General features: G+C 40.6%; 1 protein-coding gene across 9 annotated transcripts in view; it reads left to right on the top strand.

Moving 5' to 3' along the window:
* Positions 1–18,407, top strand: part of ASCC1 (activating signal cointegrator 1 complex subunit 1) — a 96,252-nt gene that overhangs the window by 66,489 nt on the left and 11,356 nt on the right. Inside the window, exon 10 of one of the 9 annotated variants that reach the window (XM_059662439.1) lies at positions 14,701–14,787. The exons of the other annotated variants lie outside the window; for them this stretch is intronic. Coding sequence (XP_059518422.1) covers positions 14,701–14,772 — 72 coding nt within the window. The 3' untranslated portion in view covers positions 14,773–14,787. Of the gene's footprint in view, positions 1–14,700; positions 14,788–18,407 lie in introns of those variants that run through there. 9 annotated transcript variants of the gene reach the window in all.

An 18,407-nucleotide genomic window follows, 5' to 3' on the forward strand; every position in this document is an offset into this window, starting at 1 on the left:
TATGGAGGAGTACCTTTGAATACAGCTAGTTATAACAAAACGTCCTTTGGTATGGTTTCCAATATTTTACTCCAGAAAATATCATTTTTCACCTGTGTTTAATCAAAGGGATTAACTTTTCTTTGAGAATAAAGGTGACATTTGTCCTCCCCAAATACATAAGAGGTAATAACTGTATTTGTAAGTAGTTATAGCAGCCCACCTTTTGGAATTACCACAAATAGACATGTCTTTCTCCAATAGAAATGAGAACCCGTGGCTCCTGAAACTCTTGGGGGGGAAAATAAAAAACCAATGGATTATACATATAGTTTTTGTACCAGATAAAATTATTATGTTTAGAAAGGAGGAAAAATTGATTTCACTAACAAGATAGGAACTGACTTGGAGTAAACAGAAAGGTTAACTGCATAGTTTGTTAAGGTTGAATTCAGTTGCAGTTAACTACTGCGTTAATATGTGTGTAGCATATTAGCAGCTATATAGATCGAGTGTCAGGAATGTGGTGATGGGAAAAGAATCAACTTAACCTACTATTTAAAGAGAAACAGAACGAGAATGCAAGTCATTGCTCATTGCTGTAAGAATTTAATAACAGTCAATTGCCATTCTCCACCGTGAAGAGAACTGGTCGTTTTGGCTCGATGCAATAGTTCTGGGTACCTTAAAAAGAAAAAGGAAAAAAGCTCTAATGACTTTTGGAAGAAGAAGCCACGTTTTTCTTTTGTACATCTCTTTTGAGAGTTGTTGCAGGTATCTGCTTATTTCTGGTTGAAATAAGACTTTTCTTACCCCAAGAAGGACTTTGAAAGAACTGAAAATTAAAGAATAATTCTCCTGTGTGTTTTTTAAACTAGAAGAGGAACAAACATATTTAGTTATGGTGGGTTTTTTAATAGAACACTGACAGATAACTTTGAAAGGAGGATATTTGAGTGAAAAAGACCTAAGCCAAAGTAATAGGATAGTATACCCTCAGAGCATTCCATTTCTATTCTAATAAATACAAACTAAAATACTATTTGTTTATCCATGGGCAATGCTAAAATTATGCTGACCTAAAGACACACTGCCAGGAAGTAACTGCTCCCTTCCTAGCTAGAAGTAGAATGGTCATTAACTGCCAGCTCTGGAGAGAGAAATGGTCCTAATGGCAGTCTGTTTGGGGGACTTATGAAATGGCCTTAAGCAATGGAATCAGTATTCCAGGCGTGTGCTCTCAGCAGATTGAGCAGGGGTACAGTATTAACTGTTCAGAGGCTTCGCTGTAACTGCAGAATGAAGAGGAGACATCAGAGCTTTCGTTGTACTCACCAGAGGAGGTGGTTTGGCACAAATAAAGGCTTAGTAATATATTTGGGAAGGAACAGAAAGAAAGTACTGTAGGTCCAAGATAAAGGACGCCACGCAAGTGCCATTTCTTTAGACACTTTAAAGTCCTGGGAAATTCAAGCCAAATAAAAAGGAAATGAATTTGTGCCTTTCCCACTTTATATATAATAATCTTTAAATTTAGAAAAAGAGGGAGTTTGCAGTATTAAACTATATTAATTGTAATGCTTTACTTGAAAGCACATGTTAAGTCTGTCCACATTGAGACTTTTCTTGAAAGATGTAAATAAGAGTAAAGCAAGTATTTATTTATTTTTGCTTTTGTTCCATCTCTTCCCCTTAAACTCTTTTAAAAGGTCAGTTAGAATGAATACATTTAAATTAGATGTTTATTTAGTTTGCTTTACTTAGAGAAGTTTCTGTAAAGGAAGCTGTTTAAAAGTACATATGATGTTTTGGTGAAATATATATTACTGTTAAACAAATAATCACACAGTGAACAGTGTAACTACTACCAAGGTCAAAAAGTAGGGCATGCCTCCCATGTCCTTCCCTGACCAGCTCTTTAGTCTGTTTGTCCTGAGGTAACAAAGGCACAATTACGTTCTCAAACAATCTCAGTGAAGAGGCCTAATTTGAATGGTTCCTTTGTTTTGAAGTTTAGAAGAGTATTGAAAAGAGTTTTTATTTTTTCTAGGGAAGAGAGATGAGATTGAGAACTATGTAGTGATTTTTAAAGAAAAGATATTAATGCCTACAAAGGGAGACTAGTGTTCCAGAAAGTGTATTATTTCTAAGGAAGAAAACATTGTGTTTTTTTATTATCCAGTTCAATAGTCATATTATACTAGTATACTGTTCCTGAAAATTACTTCTTAGTCACATGGTTCTTCTTCAGAAATTTTTTTTCAAAACTCACCTTTTTCAGAAAGCCTTTCCTTGAGAGTCTATCACCAAATGTTCTATTGCACTATTATATTTGCAGCAAATTGAATGTAGAATAAATCTACTACTTCTCATTACCACCATAGCTATGGTGTCATACTTACTACCTGATATTTCTGTAACTTGAAATTTAATCTTATTTAAGTAAAATCACTATGCATGTTGACACTTATTAAATTCAGTTCACTTGGACAGTTCAGTTCACTAATATATTTTTTAAAATATATTTTATTGATTTTTTTACAGAGAGGAAGGGAGAGGGATAGAGAGTTAGAAACATCGATGAGGGAGAAACATTGATCAGCTGCCTCCTGCACACCTCCTACTGGGGATGTGCCTGCAACCAAGGTACATGCCCTGACTGGAATTGAACCTGGGACCTTTCAGTCCATAGGCCAACACTCTATCCACTGAGCCAAACCGGTTAGGGCAGTTCACTAATATTTTGTAATAGCATTTATCTATAGCGTTGAAAACAGTCATATTATTCTTGATAACCACATGAAGTATGCAACTTGTTAGAGGAGCAGATGTACAATTTTCTGAAGAATTTCACTTGGAAAATAAAATTAAGATGTTGTGAAAAAGATAAATTAGAGAATAAGAGAGCCCATGGAAATTACATATATGTACTAACAAATACATATATTCAATTAAGGAAGATAAAGTTAAGGAAATCTCTGGAAAAGGTGAAGAGAGAGAAAATATGAGGGAAAATATGACAAAGATGATCCCCAGGCATTGCAGAAGTTAACTATTAGGATTCTAAAAGTAGAAAATAGACCTGGAATGAAGCAATCTCTGGACTGATAGTAGCAGGTATTGGGCAGTAGCAAAGAAAAATCCTCTGGATTGTTGCCTAGAAATATTCCTTTACCTAGAAATTTTCCTTCAAGGAACTCCTCCTCCCTCAATGGCCAGTACACAGCCAACTGTACAATTTAGTGGCATTAAGTACATTTACATTGTTGTGTAGCCATTACCACTAGCCATCTCCAGAACTTTTTCATCTTCTCAAATTGAAATTAAATAATAATTAGCAACCATTAAACAATAATTCATCATTTTCTCCCCTTTTCAGTCCTTGACAATCACCATTCTACTTTCGGTGTCTATGAATTTGACTATTCTAGGTACCTCATGTAAGTGGGATCATACAGGATATATCCTTTTGTTTCTTGCTTATTTCAGTTACATGTTTGCAAGGTTCATCTATGGAGTAACATGTAGCATGTATCAGGATTTCATTCCTTTTAAAGGCTGAATAATATTCCACTGTATGTTTTTTGGTGTAATGTAAACAAACCAGGAACAGAATATAAATCTGTACCCAGAGATGGTGACGGGGTACTGTCATCTTTGAAGCAGCTTGTTGTTTCAAGACAAGACCAAATGAAATCATGTTAGATTGGGTGGCTAAGTGTTGTTCTAAATGTTAGAGGACATTGGTGGAAAGAGATAAAAGAAACAGGAGTATAGCCCACTATGCCACAGAACTATGATGACTTCTTAAGAAACGATATCCTCTTTTCCATATCCCAATAATAAAACAGTTTTAGAATTAATGCTCAAATGTCAATGTTAGTATTGCAAATGAAAAGTGGAAAAAACGACAACCACGGGGTATAAGTCAACAAGAACTGAAATTCAAAGTTTACTCTCTCAGTTGTAGGCTAAAACATTGATTCCAGTTTCTTAAATTGTAGGGATCTCCTTAGGTATGCGTGGGGATGATTCTCTCTCTCCCAAGACCTCTTGCTTATTTGGCTGCAGCCCACATCTTTGCAAAGGGAAGAAGGCCACCTGAACTGAATTACAGCCGAGTGAGTGTTACAATATAAAATGCTCCAGTGGTGCTGCTGAAGGCAGGCTCCCTATGGTCCTGGCAGAGGATAAAGTATTTGCTGTCTTGTTTGATAAGATGACAGTTGAAAATCCAAGATAACACGTGGCAGCCTCTCCATCTCCGAGGAGCCATCACACCCCCAGTATTGTTTGGTGCAGCTGTTATGTAAATGTGTATATATGCTTGCTGTTGCCTGACATTGCTGAGGGGCATCTGATATGCTCTTTACTGTCTAGTGCTGTTCTCCTGTTGGAGAAGTTGGAGTAGAGGTGGGCTGAGCCTGGTGACCTTGTTTTCTCCTCTCTTACTTTGTTCTTTTTCTGAATTTGTTGCGTGGTGTAATAGCCTTCTGCCCAGTCTCCCTAAAGCCATTTGCCTAGGGACTCCCTAGGCCAAAAAGAAACCATCTCTGTGGCTATCCTGGGTGTCCCCCGTCAGGGATTCCTTTCTGCTGACTTGCACTCTTTAATATACAATCCACAAATCCAACCCTCATCTCCTGTTTCAGTTGTTTAAGGAACAATTACGAATAATACCTGAGGGAAGATGACCAAACCAAGAATAGGACTGGTAACATACTGGAATGAACATTCAGAGGCATTCATCTGAGGGAAAGAATTGATCCACAGAAAGGTTACCTGGATTAGTTCCAAAAGGGCGTCTGCCTTTAGGGCTGGTGGTCACCTGCTTAGGGCATTGAAGAGGTTTTGCTAGCTTGCAGCCACCAGGAGCAACTTTGTCCTGGTAAAGCAGTGATATTCCTGCTCCGAGGCAAAGCTTTCTCAGGAAGAAATTTTGCAGCAAACTGAACCCCCAGTGGCCCATCTCTGATGCTGATTCTACTTGCTGCTGTGCTGCTGTAGAAACGGGCCGAGCGCGCCTGTGTGCCCCCAGATCAGGTCTGGGTTCTTCAGCTGTGTCAGCACAGCCTCTTCTCTCCTGCCTTCTGCCTCCACCCACATTTTTTCTTGCTACTTTTTAAAATTGAAAGGCTCTGCAGGGAGGGGAACTCCCTTGGTATTTTGAGTATTGAGGTGCTCAGCAGAACTGCCTGGCATCCTGTTTGTATATAGCGGTTTTAATTCACTCTCTAATAGGTCATTTGGCCTCACCAGCAGTCTTAAACTTGATAATCCTTACATCAGCAGTGCAGCTCAGGCCAAACATCCAGAAGCGCAACCCTGAGTGATTATCTGAAGGAAGTTTTAAAGCTTCTTCATTCCCTGACTCTGTCATGTCAGGTTGTTAACTCTCCTCATGCTCACTGCAGCCAAGACAGGTGGTTTGGGAGCAGAATGAATGAGGGAAATTCATGTTCATGTTCCCATTCTGTGCAGGGAGCTGGTAACCTTCAGATGCCCTTTCAGTCAGTGGCGATGGGACTGTGCTCTGGTGGCATGGGAGCTTTGTGGGACTCTTTGAATGGGGATGTGCACAGCGGGAGTGACATGTGATGGGTTGAAAAATCACAGCTGTTCTGCGCATTTTATAGCCTCCTCGCTGTTTTCCTTATGGAGGCAACTGATGATGTTAAGAACTCCCACGTACTCGCCTTAACCTTGCTCCTTGGATCTGAGGTGTCCCAAGCCTTCTGGAAGTACATTATCTCCTCGTTTTTATTATTAGCTATTATTATTGGCTCTGTCAGCACTGATTACTGCAGTTTGAGGTTTCAGGTTAAAAGTGGCATTCTGGGCAGAGTTGGGGCTGTTATTGGAGATGACTCTAGAATAGTAAGTACCTGCCAACCACATTGTTTTTTATTCTGAAGTAAATTTTTTATTCCAGTCTTTATTTATCCTGAAGTACATGTTCCTGTTCCATTCTTTTAAAACATTAAAGCTCTGTGAAACCAGATCATGACTACAGAGACTATAAGTTTGTTTTTTATTCTGAAGTAGATGTTTTGTTTTGTTTTTAAAATATGTTTTTATTGATTTCAGAGAGAAGAAGGGAGAGGGAGAGAGAGAGATAGAAACATCAATGATGAGAGAGAATCAGTGATTGGCTGCCTCCTGCATGGCCCCTACTGGGGATCGAGCCTGCAACCCCGGCATGTGCCCTGACCAGGAATGGAACCGTGACCTCCTGGTTCATGGGTCGATGTTCAATCGCTGAGCCATGTCAGCTGGGCTACATTTTTAAAATATATTGGGGTGACATTGGTTAATAGAATCATATAGGTTTCAAGTGAACATTTGTATGATACATGATCTGTATATTGCATTGTGTGCTCACCACCCAAAGTCAAACCATCTTCTGTCACCATATATTTGGCTCCCCTCCCGCCCCCGTACTCTCCCACCCCTCTGATAACCACCCTACCGTTGTTGTCTGTGTCTGTGAGTTTCAGTTTTACATCTCACAAATGAGGCAAATCATTTCATTCTTAGCTTTTTCTGACTTCAATATTCTCAAGGTCCATAAATGTTGTCACAAATGGCAATATTTCATCTTTTCTTATGGCTGAGTAGCATTCCATTGTATATATGTAGCACATCTTTTTTCCCCCCAAATATATTTTAAAATATATTTTTTTATTGATGTCAAAGAGGAAGGGAGAGGGAGAGAGATTGAAACATTAATGATAAGAGAGAATCATTGATCAGCTGCCTCCTGCATGTCCCCTACTGGGAATTGAGCCCACACCCAGGCATGTGCCCTGACTGATAATGGAACCATGACCTCCTGGTTCATAGGTCTATGCTCAACAACTGAGCCACACTGGCCAGGACCCTTCCCCTCTCCCTTCTATCAGTCTCTTCTCTCTATCTGTGAGTCTGTTTCTATTTTGTTTGTTTATTTTATTCACTAGATTCTACATATAAGTGAAATTATATGGTATTTGTCTTTCTCTGACTGGCTTATTTCACTTAGCATAGTGCTTTCTGGGATCATCCATGCTGTCACAATGGGTAAGATTTCCTTCTTCTTTTTTAAAAAGGTATTTTTCTTGACTTTTAGAGAAAGGGAGGGAGAGGGAGAGGGAGAGAGATAAACATCAACATTGATAGGCTACCTTCTGCACACCCGCCCTGAGGATCAAGCCCGCAACCTGGCATGTGCTCTAACTGGGAATCGAACTGGTGACTTCTTGGTACATGAGTCAATGCTCAACTACTGAGCCACACTGGCTGGGCTGTAGCACATCTTCTTTATTCAGTCCTCTATCAAAGGACACTTTGGTTGTTGTTTCCATGTCTTGACCACCATGAATAATGCTGTAATGAACGTAGGGGTGCATATATCTTTGCGAATACATGTTTTGGAGTTTTTTGGGTAGATACCCAAGAGAGGGATTGATGGGTCATATGGTAACTCTATTCTTAATTTTTTAAGAACCCGCCATACAGTTTTCCATATTGGCTGTACCAATTTATATTCCCATCAGCAGTGAATGAGGGTTTCTTTAAAAAAAAAAGGTTTTTATTGATTTTAAGGAGAGAGGAAGGGAGGGATGGAGGGAGGGAGGGAGGGAGGGAGGGAGGGAGGGAGGGAGGGAGGGAGGGAGGGTGAGAGAGAGAAAGAGAGAAACATGGATAAATAGATGGGCTGCCTCCTACACACCCTTCACTGCAGATCGAGACCACAACCCAGGCACATGCCCCAACCGGAAATTGAACCAGAGACCTCTGGGTACATGGGACGACACTCAACCAACTGAGCCACACTGGCCAGGGCAGAGGGTTCCTTTTTTCTTCACAATGTCTCCAACTTGTTATTACCTGCCTTGTTGATAATAGCCATTCTAACAAGTGTGAGGTGGTATCTCATTGTAGTTTTGATTTGCATTTCCCTAATAGCTAGTGAAATTGAACATCTTTTCATATATCTGTTGGCCATTTGTATGTTGAAGTAGATGTTTTTATTCCAGTCTTCATATGTTCTGAAGTCAATGTTCCTGTTCTATTCTTTAAGAACATTACAGCTCTGTGAAACCAGATCATGACTCCAGAGTCCATAAGCTGTTTTTTATTCTGCAGTAGATGTTTTTATTCCAGTCTTCATATGTTCTGAGGTAGATGTTCCAGTCTTTATTGATCCAGAAGTACATGTTCCTGTTCCATTCTTTAAAACATTACAGCTCCATGAAACCACATCATGACTACAGACACCATAAGCCAGTGATGGTGAACCTTTTGAGCTCGGCGTGTCAGCATTTTGAAAAACCCTAACTTAACTCCGGTGCCATGTCACATATAGAAATTTTTTGATATTTGCAACCATAGTAAAACAAAGGTTTATATTTCTGATATTTATTTTATATATTTAAATGCCATTTAACAAAGAAAAATCAACCAAAAAAATGAGTTCGTGTGTCACCTCTGACATGAGTGTCATAGGTTCGCCATCACTGCCATAAGCTGTCAGAGTTCCTGCTAAACCTTTTTTCTTTTAAGGAAACTCTACTTTTTGGCTCCTGTAATGATGCGTTGGTGGTTATAGTTAGTGAGTAACAATGATAATCAGAACTCAAAATTTCATCTTATAATGTATTACTTTAACTACAGAATATCTTTGTAAAGCACGGTGCCTGATTAAAGATGGAGAAATTAGGGGAAAGAGTGTCTATATAGTCACTGATAGGAAAGCTTTCAAGTCCAGCATGCCCTAAGAACCATTTTGACCTCTCTCTTCAATAGAAAAGAAGTTTCTGTCTTTGTTTCAAGGTGAATTGTGTGAATGTAGAGGAACATGGCCTACCTTAGTGTGAATGGGCTCAATGGTATTCCTTTGTGATGATATTTTATTTATTTATTTATTTATTTATTTTTAAAAATATATTTTATTGATTTTTTACAGAAAGGAAGAGAGAGGGATAGAGAGTTAGAAACATCGATGAGAGAGAAACATCGATCAGCTGCCTCCTGCACACCCCCTACTGGGGATGTGCCGGCAACCAAGGTACATGCCCTAGACCGGAATTGAATCCGGGACCCTTCAGTCCGCAGGCCGACGCTCTATCCACTGAGCCAAACCGGTTAGGGCTGTGATGATATTTAGAAAGAATTCATAGGAGTGCAACCTAGAAGAATATTTTAAAAGTTGGAAGGGTTATTTTGACTTTTGAATGTATTGGAGCTCCATTTTCCTTTTTAAAAAACAAGCAAACAAACAAATATTTTTATTGATTTCAAAGAGGAAGGGAGAGGGAGAGAGAGATAGAAACATCAATGATGAGAGAGAATCATTGATCAGCTGCCTCCAGCATGCCCCGTACTGGGGATCTGTCCCACAACCTGAGCATGTACCCTTGACTGGAATCGAACCCGGGACCCTCCAGTCTTCATGCCAACACTCTGTTCACTGAGCCAGACCAGCTAGGGCTCCATTTTCCTTCTTGTCTCTTCGCATCTCCCGTGTTTGCTCTCTTCAGAAGTGATCTTGCACGTAGCTAGAAGGAAAATGGAAGGTACAAAAGCCTTGATAATTTGAATTGCATGGTACCTTGGAGAAATTCAGAATTATTTTTTAGGTTTGGGGAATTTTAACAAGTAAAACTTTGAAATAAAACTTATTTCTGGGGGAAAAAACACCTTATTCATGATCCTAATTCTAAGCAAGATTAGTACTATGACATATGAAGAGCTGTGATTTTTTTTCAAATCGATTATATTTTTAGACTAGTGTCCATGTTTTTCTTTTTACTACTGAAGGTCTTATTAATTCTATACCTTGAAGCCAATTTCATGAAGAATGTTTCTGAAATATAGCATTATTTGGTTTGTTGTTTTTCGACTAGGATCTTCCAACGGCTGTGATTGTGGTTTTCACATCATTTGTGTCTCACTCTTGGCCACAAAACCAAGGGAATTTCTTCACTGTCCGACTGCATACATAGAGACCAGAGATGAAACTACTTCCCTGCTTGACATTCTTTAGTACAGATTTGTTATTTGAATTGTAAGTGCCTTGTGGACACAGCCTTCTCCTGACCTGTCTTCTGGGTCTGCTCCCAGGAACTCCTGAATTCATAACACAATGTTAGTGGTCCTAGCCTGTCTCTGTTTCTTATCCTTTAAACTAGAGGCCCAATGCACGAAATTCGTGCAAGAGTAGGCCGTCCTTACCCCGGCTGCCGGCAGCAGCTTCCCTCTGGCACCCGGATCCGGGCTTCCCTTGCAGCCTCAGCTTCGTCCAGAAGGTTGTTGGGTCTAATTAGCATATTACTCTTTTATTATTAAAGATGGGGATAATAATGCTCAGCTCTGGTTTACATCACAGCAATTTTTTGAAGGGTTCATGAGCTGGGCTTTCTAGGATATGTTTAGATCCTTAGATGAAAGGTGTCATTTAATCACGGGAAGGCTTCGTGCTGGGAGTGCCTTCCCAAAGAGCCCAAACTGCTTGTCAGACTATCTTCCATTTATCCTTATTCCATCCCTGGTAGGGCAGTAGGTGGGTGAGCATTATTATAAAGTACAGAATAGTGTTACTACTGTTACTTTTATCTGTAAGCAGGGAAATAGGAGTTGATAAAACATTATGGGAGAAAAACACTTGAAGTTCAAAGTAGCGTGCATTTGCTATTCCTGTTTACTTTGGATTTCTTTTTTTTAATATATTTTTTATTAATTTCAGAGAGGAAGGAAGAGGGAGAGATAGAAACATCAGTGATGAGAGAGAATCATTGATTGGCCACCTCCTGCACGCTCCACACTGGGGATCGAGCCCACAACCCAGGCATGTGCCCTTGACTGGAATTGAACCTGGGACCCTTTAGTCCACAAGTCAACGTTCTAGCCACTGAGCCAAACCAGCTAGGGCTTACTTTGGATTTCAGAAGTCTAATTGCCATGCATGAAAACAATAGGAAGCATCTTTTCTTGGGGAGAAATGGGGTCCAATACATCCTTCTATGCACTTGCACTAATTGAGCACTAGTACTTACTTTCAGTTGCACTATATTTATGTTCTTAAGATTAGTTTAACTCATGTACACCAGGATGACTATAAATTTCTCAGAACTTACATATTTTGAGTCTTCATTTTTTACTTCAAAAATGCATTTCCTATATTGAAGTCATATTGGATGGCAAATAGTTCACTGAGGCCACCCTGCACAAGAAGTAGATTTCCTTAATGGAGAGATCTTTGAAAAGAATGACCTCTCCTCTGTCTAGGATTGAAGGAAGAGAATGAGTCTCATTTGGGAAGCCAAATGGGCAGGGATCCCCACCAGGTTTGTCATTATTGTTGAAGATTGGCCATTCATTCACTTTTGTGGCTTGAGGTCATAAATATGAGAAGTTCTTCTTCACCTTTGTCTGAGATTTTCATTTTTGCAGCCTAGTCACATGTGGAGTTATTTCTTGTCTTTAATGATTGTCATCGGGCCCAGGAGGAAGGAGTAGAAGGTCTGAAATGAATATAAGGAAAAATGACTACAGTTAGACTTTAAATCTAGCTGTTTGTTTTTCTTCAGTGTATAGCACTACATTACTAGAAATCAATAATTCCCTCTGTGTTCTCCCTAGGAAGCAATCATGTACAAACTAAAAATGGTGGCTTCACAGATCATGTGAGCAAGGAACTACAGGGTGATTGGATTTTATCCTGCAGTTTTCTGCCAGGGAAGCCTTGGTTTTGACCCAGAATCTTTTATTTTGATGGTCCACATTTCTCTCTGGTTTGTTTAATTTTATAAAGAGTCTTCAATAAAGGATAGCAGCTATGGTCCAGTGGCAGTGGTTTAGTTGGTTGGACATCAGCCTGTGCACGAAGGGTTGCCAGTTCGATTCCTGGTCAGGGCACAAACCTAGATCGTGGGTTTGATCCCCAGCAAGGGTATGTATGGAAGGCAACTGATTGATGTTTCTCTCTCTCTCTCTCTCTCTCTCTCTCTCTCTCTCTCTCTCTCTCTCTCTCTCTCTCTCACAGCATGTCCGTGGGTGAGAATAAAATAAAAAAAGGATAGCAGCTGTGTACATAACAGTTTCTGCTAGGGACTGTATCCCTGTGATGCCAGGTATTGGAAGACAATATGAGCAGTTGTAGGCATATAGGAGAGACTTTATTGCAGACTAAGTATCCGTTGCTAACAAGGAGCCATCAGACAAAATAGTTCTTCAAAGTAGTCCGACAAAGCAGCCGTGCACCAACACATCTTTATACCAACTTAGACAAAAGAGGCTTCTTGCCAAATAGTGATGTCAATATTTGGGTTATAGAAAGGTACGCTTGTGCATTGCATACAGTAAAACTGCTGTGTCATTGCCTTTGCACATGCATATGGCAAATTGGCCTTGAACATCCAGTGTACTCTAACCAGGGTTCCCACAGTTTTCAAATATCATACTTCCTTAGGTTTTAAATTTTCTTCTTCAATTGTCCAAATTAGTACTTATTACTGTTAAAGGACAAAAACTTAGTCTAGTAAATTTGAAGATCTAATTGGCTTTACTGAGCCATTCATGAACCAGGCAGCATTCCATATAGCAAGTAGAGAGGGGCTGGGAGAAACTGTACTACGTGGAAGGTTTTTATAGGCAGGAGGAGGGTGAGGCAAGGAAGTTATTAGCAAAGAAAATAGAGATTGTTTCAGACCAGGACATCTTTTGGGGCTGAAGAGAAGGAGAGGAAAGGTAAGGGTCTTATCTTACAGATTACTTCACTAGTGCTAATCAGGAAATTTCAGATTAACTGTGTAACAGTCACATTTCTGGGAGAGGTTGAAACTGTAATAAAAATCTTAGTATACTGGCCCCAGCTGGGTAGCTCAGTTGGTTAGAGCATCGTCCCTATACCCCAAGGTTGTGGATTTGGTCCCAGTCAGAGCACATATAAGAATCAACCAATGAATGCACAAATAAGTGGGACAACAAATTAATATCTTTTTCTCTCTCTCCCTCTCTCTCTGAAGTCAAAAGAATAAAAAAAGCCTTAGTTTACTGTTGTGGGGGCAAATGACTCCGTTTTAGGCCTGTTGTTTCTTTTTTAACATTATTTACAAGAGATATCACAAATATTGGCAGTCTTAAATTCTATTTTTGCTTTCTTATCAAATATTTGTAGTTTTATGTAGCTATTCATTGTTCTGTTCCTTTACAGCAGGCTTTAAAAAATTCTGGCTTCCAACACTACAGGGCTCTATGTGTATGTGTCAAAGAGAAATGTTTCAGAAAGAAAATGGTTTAGGTTTCAGAATCCCCAAGGGAATTGTTATAAAACAAAAGTGAGGAGAAAAGACTCAACTTGATTTTAAAACCTTGACATGATTCTTTTATAATTTAAATTTTTTCTGTTAGGGCTCTTATTTTCAAAACAATAGACCACTTAGCTCTTCATGAACTACTTTAGCCTAGAAAGAACAACCAGGTTTCTTTTTTTAAACTTGCAGTTGAAGCTTTTTCTTCTTTCCCCATTCAAGCACCTAATTAAATGGAGCCATTTAGTTGATTTGTGTTTATTTTCATCCAGAATTCAATTAAATTTCTTCCAGCTGAACAAGAGCCGTTTGACTCTTAAACCAGGTCCAGGTGACAGTGAGAGTAGGAATAACAAGTGAAAAGAATATGTTTATTTCAGTCTTTGGGAGATGTGTGGGTCAAGCTTCCTGACTGTGACTTAAACAGGGCCCTCTTTAAGGGACATCACCCACTGGAAGAGGCTGGAGAGTGCAGGGGTTAAAGTTAGGCTGTCTGGGTTTGAATCGCAAATTTTATTTTATTTTTTTTCTTTTCCAGCATTACGAATTTCAGTTTTTCACCATTTATTTGCTTGTGTACCCGTGGGCACATTATTTAAACCTTTTAAACCTCAGGTTCAACTATAAAATGGGGGTTAGTAATAGAATCTGCTTCCTGGGGTTGTGGCGTGCAGTGGGATAACCACATGCTTGCTTCATAAAGATTGGCTGTGAGCCGAGGCCGGTTTGGCTCAGTGGATAGAGCGTCGGCCTGCGGACTGAAGGGTCCCAGGTTCGATTCCGGTCAGGGGCATGTGCCTTGGTTGCGGGCATATCCCCAGTGGGAGATGTGCAGGAGGCGGCTGGTCGATGTTTCTCTCTCATCTATGTTTCTGACTCTCTATCTCTCTCCCTTCCTCTCTGTAAAAAATCAATAAAATATATTAAAAAAAAAGAAAAAAGATTGGCCGTGACGATCTTTAGTGTATTGTCAATAGTTTGTGTGTATTGTTTACCTTGATCCCTTAATCTAGACCAATATTGGCATCAGGTAGCTTTGATTTGAAAATCTCCTTTTATTGTGGTGGGCAGTTAGACAGACATGAGGAGAGCAAGGAGCATGAGCCAGGTACAGAAGGTCACCAAGGTGGAAAGCGCAGGGTACCGAGCAACTGCAAAACTGGGAAAACAAGGACCTGGCGCCCAGGATAACCTTTCTTCCCATAGCATATCTCTGGTCCCGGGGTTTCGACCCCCTGACCTTTCATATCGCTGGTCATGGGGTTCAGACCCTCCCCTGACCTTTCCTCCCCTGGCATGTTGTATGGGTTAGACCTCCTTAGAGGGGGAATGATCAAGGGGGCTGGAGAATAGCCCTTAAGCATTAAGCCCCTAAGACAGTGAGGTTCTGACCAGCATTATATACATCAAGATCTCAGTTGTGTTTCAGCTCCAGGCTCAGAAAAGCAGCAAAACCAGACAAGCAACCATGGCTGACATCAGGACCAGCTGCATTGACTAATGTCCCCCTGCCCTGGTACTGACCAATCAGTAGAGACCACAACCCTAGAAGGACACACCTGGAAAGCTGATGAATATTCTAATGGATTCTGCCCTGAGACCTCCAGATGAACTCCCTCATGACTGAGGACCAGCGTGGCTCTCTCTAGGGAGCACACCAGCGCCTTTCCCCACCCCTTTCCCTCAGTCTATTTTCTTTGCTTTTCTCTTTCTCCTAAGCTCCGAGGGCCCTTCTTTTGCTTTTGTAACTTGTTTCCTGAGCCCATTTCTTCTCCCACTCATTTCTTCTACTTCTGTGACTTTCTAAATAAACTTTCTCTTATACTGGTAAAGTTTCTTTCTTAGCCAGAACTCAAGCACTGAGGTTCCTGAACCATGGTCCAGACTCCACTGGTCTAACATCTGGTATTGTTTTGATGTCAACATTATTGTACATTTGAGTCAATAAAATTTTAAGTCGACATGGTAAAAATCACCATAAGCAAAGTCAAAAGATAAATGACTTACTGGGGGAAAATATATTTGCAATTTATAACACAGACTAAGGGTTCATTTTCTTAATATATAAAGAACTACTTACTAAGAAAAATAGGGCAGCTGTAAAGCTTTTTATGGTGGTGCTAGAGGCCTGATGCATGAAATTGGTGCAAGGGGTTGGCTCTCACAGCCCCAGCTTCATCTGGAAGGTCATTTGGCTGTCTGGACTAATTAGCATATTACTCTTTTATTATTATAGATATGTCCACTTAACTGTGCTATAGATTTTTTTTGATGACCAATAGGCTTTTTTAATATCCCCTGAATTAAAATTAGCTCCCCCAAAACTCCAACCTCCCCCTTGCATAGGTCTAGCAACTTTAATCATGTCTGATTAGAGAAGATTCGTGCTATAGATTTTGATGTCTACTATATATTCTCAGCGTACCAGAAACACCCTAGGTTGAAGAAGGGCTTGGTACACAAAGATACAGCCAGGAGTGTATAAATACACCTGAATTTGTTTCATTTTCCCCCATAAAATAGGTTCCTCTTAGAAATGTTCTGTTGCTATTGATGGTAACTTCATATACCCCATTTACAATGTTGTTGATAAAAAAGGGGCCACATCCTAAACCTGACCAGCTCAAGGGAGGTCTGCATGGTATGCCTTATAAACTCAGAGACCTAAAGTAACCACATAGGACGATCTGAAATTAAAACTTCCTAATGAAAAGCATGGTGGGCAGTCATGTCCTAGGACAGTATTTTTCTTGACAGAGGTCAATCTTTACCTTAACTGAGTCTGTCTATTGTCTTTTTGCATCGATGCTAACATAGTTTTGGAATGTCAGGGTAATTTCCTTATTCCAGACCCCTCAGGGCACAATCTCCCATCAGAGCAGGAGACCACAGAACCCCTTATTGTTATTGTTATCATGTTAATTGTTAACTATCCTATGCCCACCAATAGAAGTATGTATCTGTTTTACTTTTTATCCAATCCCAGAGATTTCCCTGCTTTACCTTCTCTCTTCTCCCTAATCTATCACCAGTAGATTTCATGTAACCCCCTTACATCTTCTCCTTTGACTATAATCCTATCTAATAAAAGAGTAATATGCAAGTTAATTGTCACTCCACAACAAAGATGGCGGCGCCCATAGTGGTCGGGGCAGGATGCTGACGGCATCACCCCAGCAATGTAAGCCCAGTAGGCATTGCCATGGCGACCTGTAAGCAGGCAAGCGTGGCCCGCAGGCAGCACCCAGCAGGGCCTGCTTGCCTATCTCCGTGGTGTGGAGCAGGCAGGACCCACAGAGAGCAGAGAACCACGGGGAGCGGGCCCAAGCTGTCAGTAGGACATCCCCTGAGGGCTCCCAGATTGGAGAGGGTGCAGGTCAGGCTGAGGGACCAACCTTCCCTCCCGCCCCACCCCCACAGGAATTTCGTGCACCGGGCCTCTAGTCTCTTATATAAAAGGCCCATGGCCGTCACGCAGTAATGCTGTCATGACCAAATGAGCAGCGGCTCTTGCAGCAGGCAGTGTGGGGTGTGAGCTACTAGCAGCAGGAGAGCTACTAGAGGTGATGGGTGGGGTGGCCAGCTGAGGCAAGTGGAAGTGATGCTGGGCCTCTAGTGTATAAAATAAGATAAAGACTGCCAGTCTCCGGAGCATTTTCTCAATCTGTTGAGATTTTGCATCCTGGTAATTATTGTCAGTTTGGCTCAAATAAACTCATAAAAATTCTTGAAGGTTATGGCAGTAGTCATTTATGATTTTTCTCATCTCCTTTTCTTACCTCCTTCCCCTCATCTAGAAAGTCACTGAGTCTTTTCTGTGTTTCATTCATAGTGTTTCACATCTGCTCCAATCTTTCCAGGCCCACTACTAGTACTGTAGTCAGTTAACACTCAATATCTCTCATGAGTACACTGCTACTCTGGTCTCCTTTTCTTTTTTTCTCTTGTTTCCTTCTCCAGTCAGTACCACACCCAGATTACTTTTCCTAAAACAGAGTTTCCATCTTAGGCTACCAACCTACTCATCAGCTTTCATTAGTTCCCCCATGTCTAGAATGAAGTCTCACTTCTGAACTTGACCCTCAGTTCCCCTTAATCTGATTTACCCTCCTTATGTCTCTAGCTTTAGTCTTCCTCACTGCTTCTTTTAAGGACCCCTCTAAACATCTAACCTGGCTTACTTGGCATGACCCATCATGCCATTTCTGCCTTCATGCTGCCCTCCCTCCTCCTCTTTGCTAAGCCTGTTATATTGTAAATCAGAAGATGCCTTAATCAATAAGCCAAATTTATTTGGAGTCCTGTTCATTTTCGCTAGTGCTAGCAGGCCCAGAGGAACTCTTGCTTCTCAAATTCTGGGGCTCAATATGGTGGAAGTCTTTTCAATTTATATGTTTTTCAGCTCTTTGTTTTCCAAATTTGGAATGAGACTTCCGGACCGTCTGAGAAAAAGTCCTGTTTGCTGGGACAGGGCCGTGAGACCATATCTCAAGGCCTGGCCTGGCGCCAGCACTGACAACTCTGTCTGGGGCATATTTTATGGCCTCTCTGGAATGGGGAGTAGTCTTATTTTCCCTATTATTTAAGGAAGCAAATGTTTACATAGTAGCAGGGTTAAAATGTTAAACAGCAGTTTTTACCCAAGATGGAGGTTACTATACTTCAAGCCTTGTACTGTACTTGCAAGGTGAAGTCAGCAGAGGTAGGTCACTTTCCAGCTCTAGCTGTGGTATCTCCATTACTCTTTTTTTTTAAAAAAAGAATTGTTTAAATTTTATTTATTCATTTGAGAGAGAGAAACATCAATTTTTGTTGTTCCACTTATTCCTTGGTTGATTCTTGTTTGTGCCATGACCAGAGATCAAACACACAACCTTGGCATATCAGGATGATGCTCTAACCCAGTGGTTGGCAAACCGCGGCTCGCGAATATTTTATGGGGGAAAAAATGAAACAAATCTTGTAGCTCTTTGGCCCCTTGAGTGTGGCTCTTCCACAAAATACCACATGCAGGCGCGCACATCCAGGGAATGTTGTGGAGTGAAAGAAGGTGTAGTGTCGAGGATTGAGAAAGGTATGTTGAGATGGTTTGGACATAAAGAGAGGATGAACGAAAGGAGATAGACGAAACAAGTA

Source organism: Myotis daubentonii, chromosome 13, assembly GCF_963259705.1.
Source record: "Myotis daubentonii chromosome 13, mMyoDau2.1, whole genome shotgun sequence".
Taxonomy (NCBI): Eukaryota; Metazoa; Chordata; class Mammalia; order Chiroptera; family Vespertilionidae; genus Myotis; species Myotis daubentonii.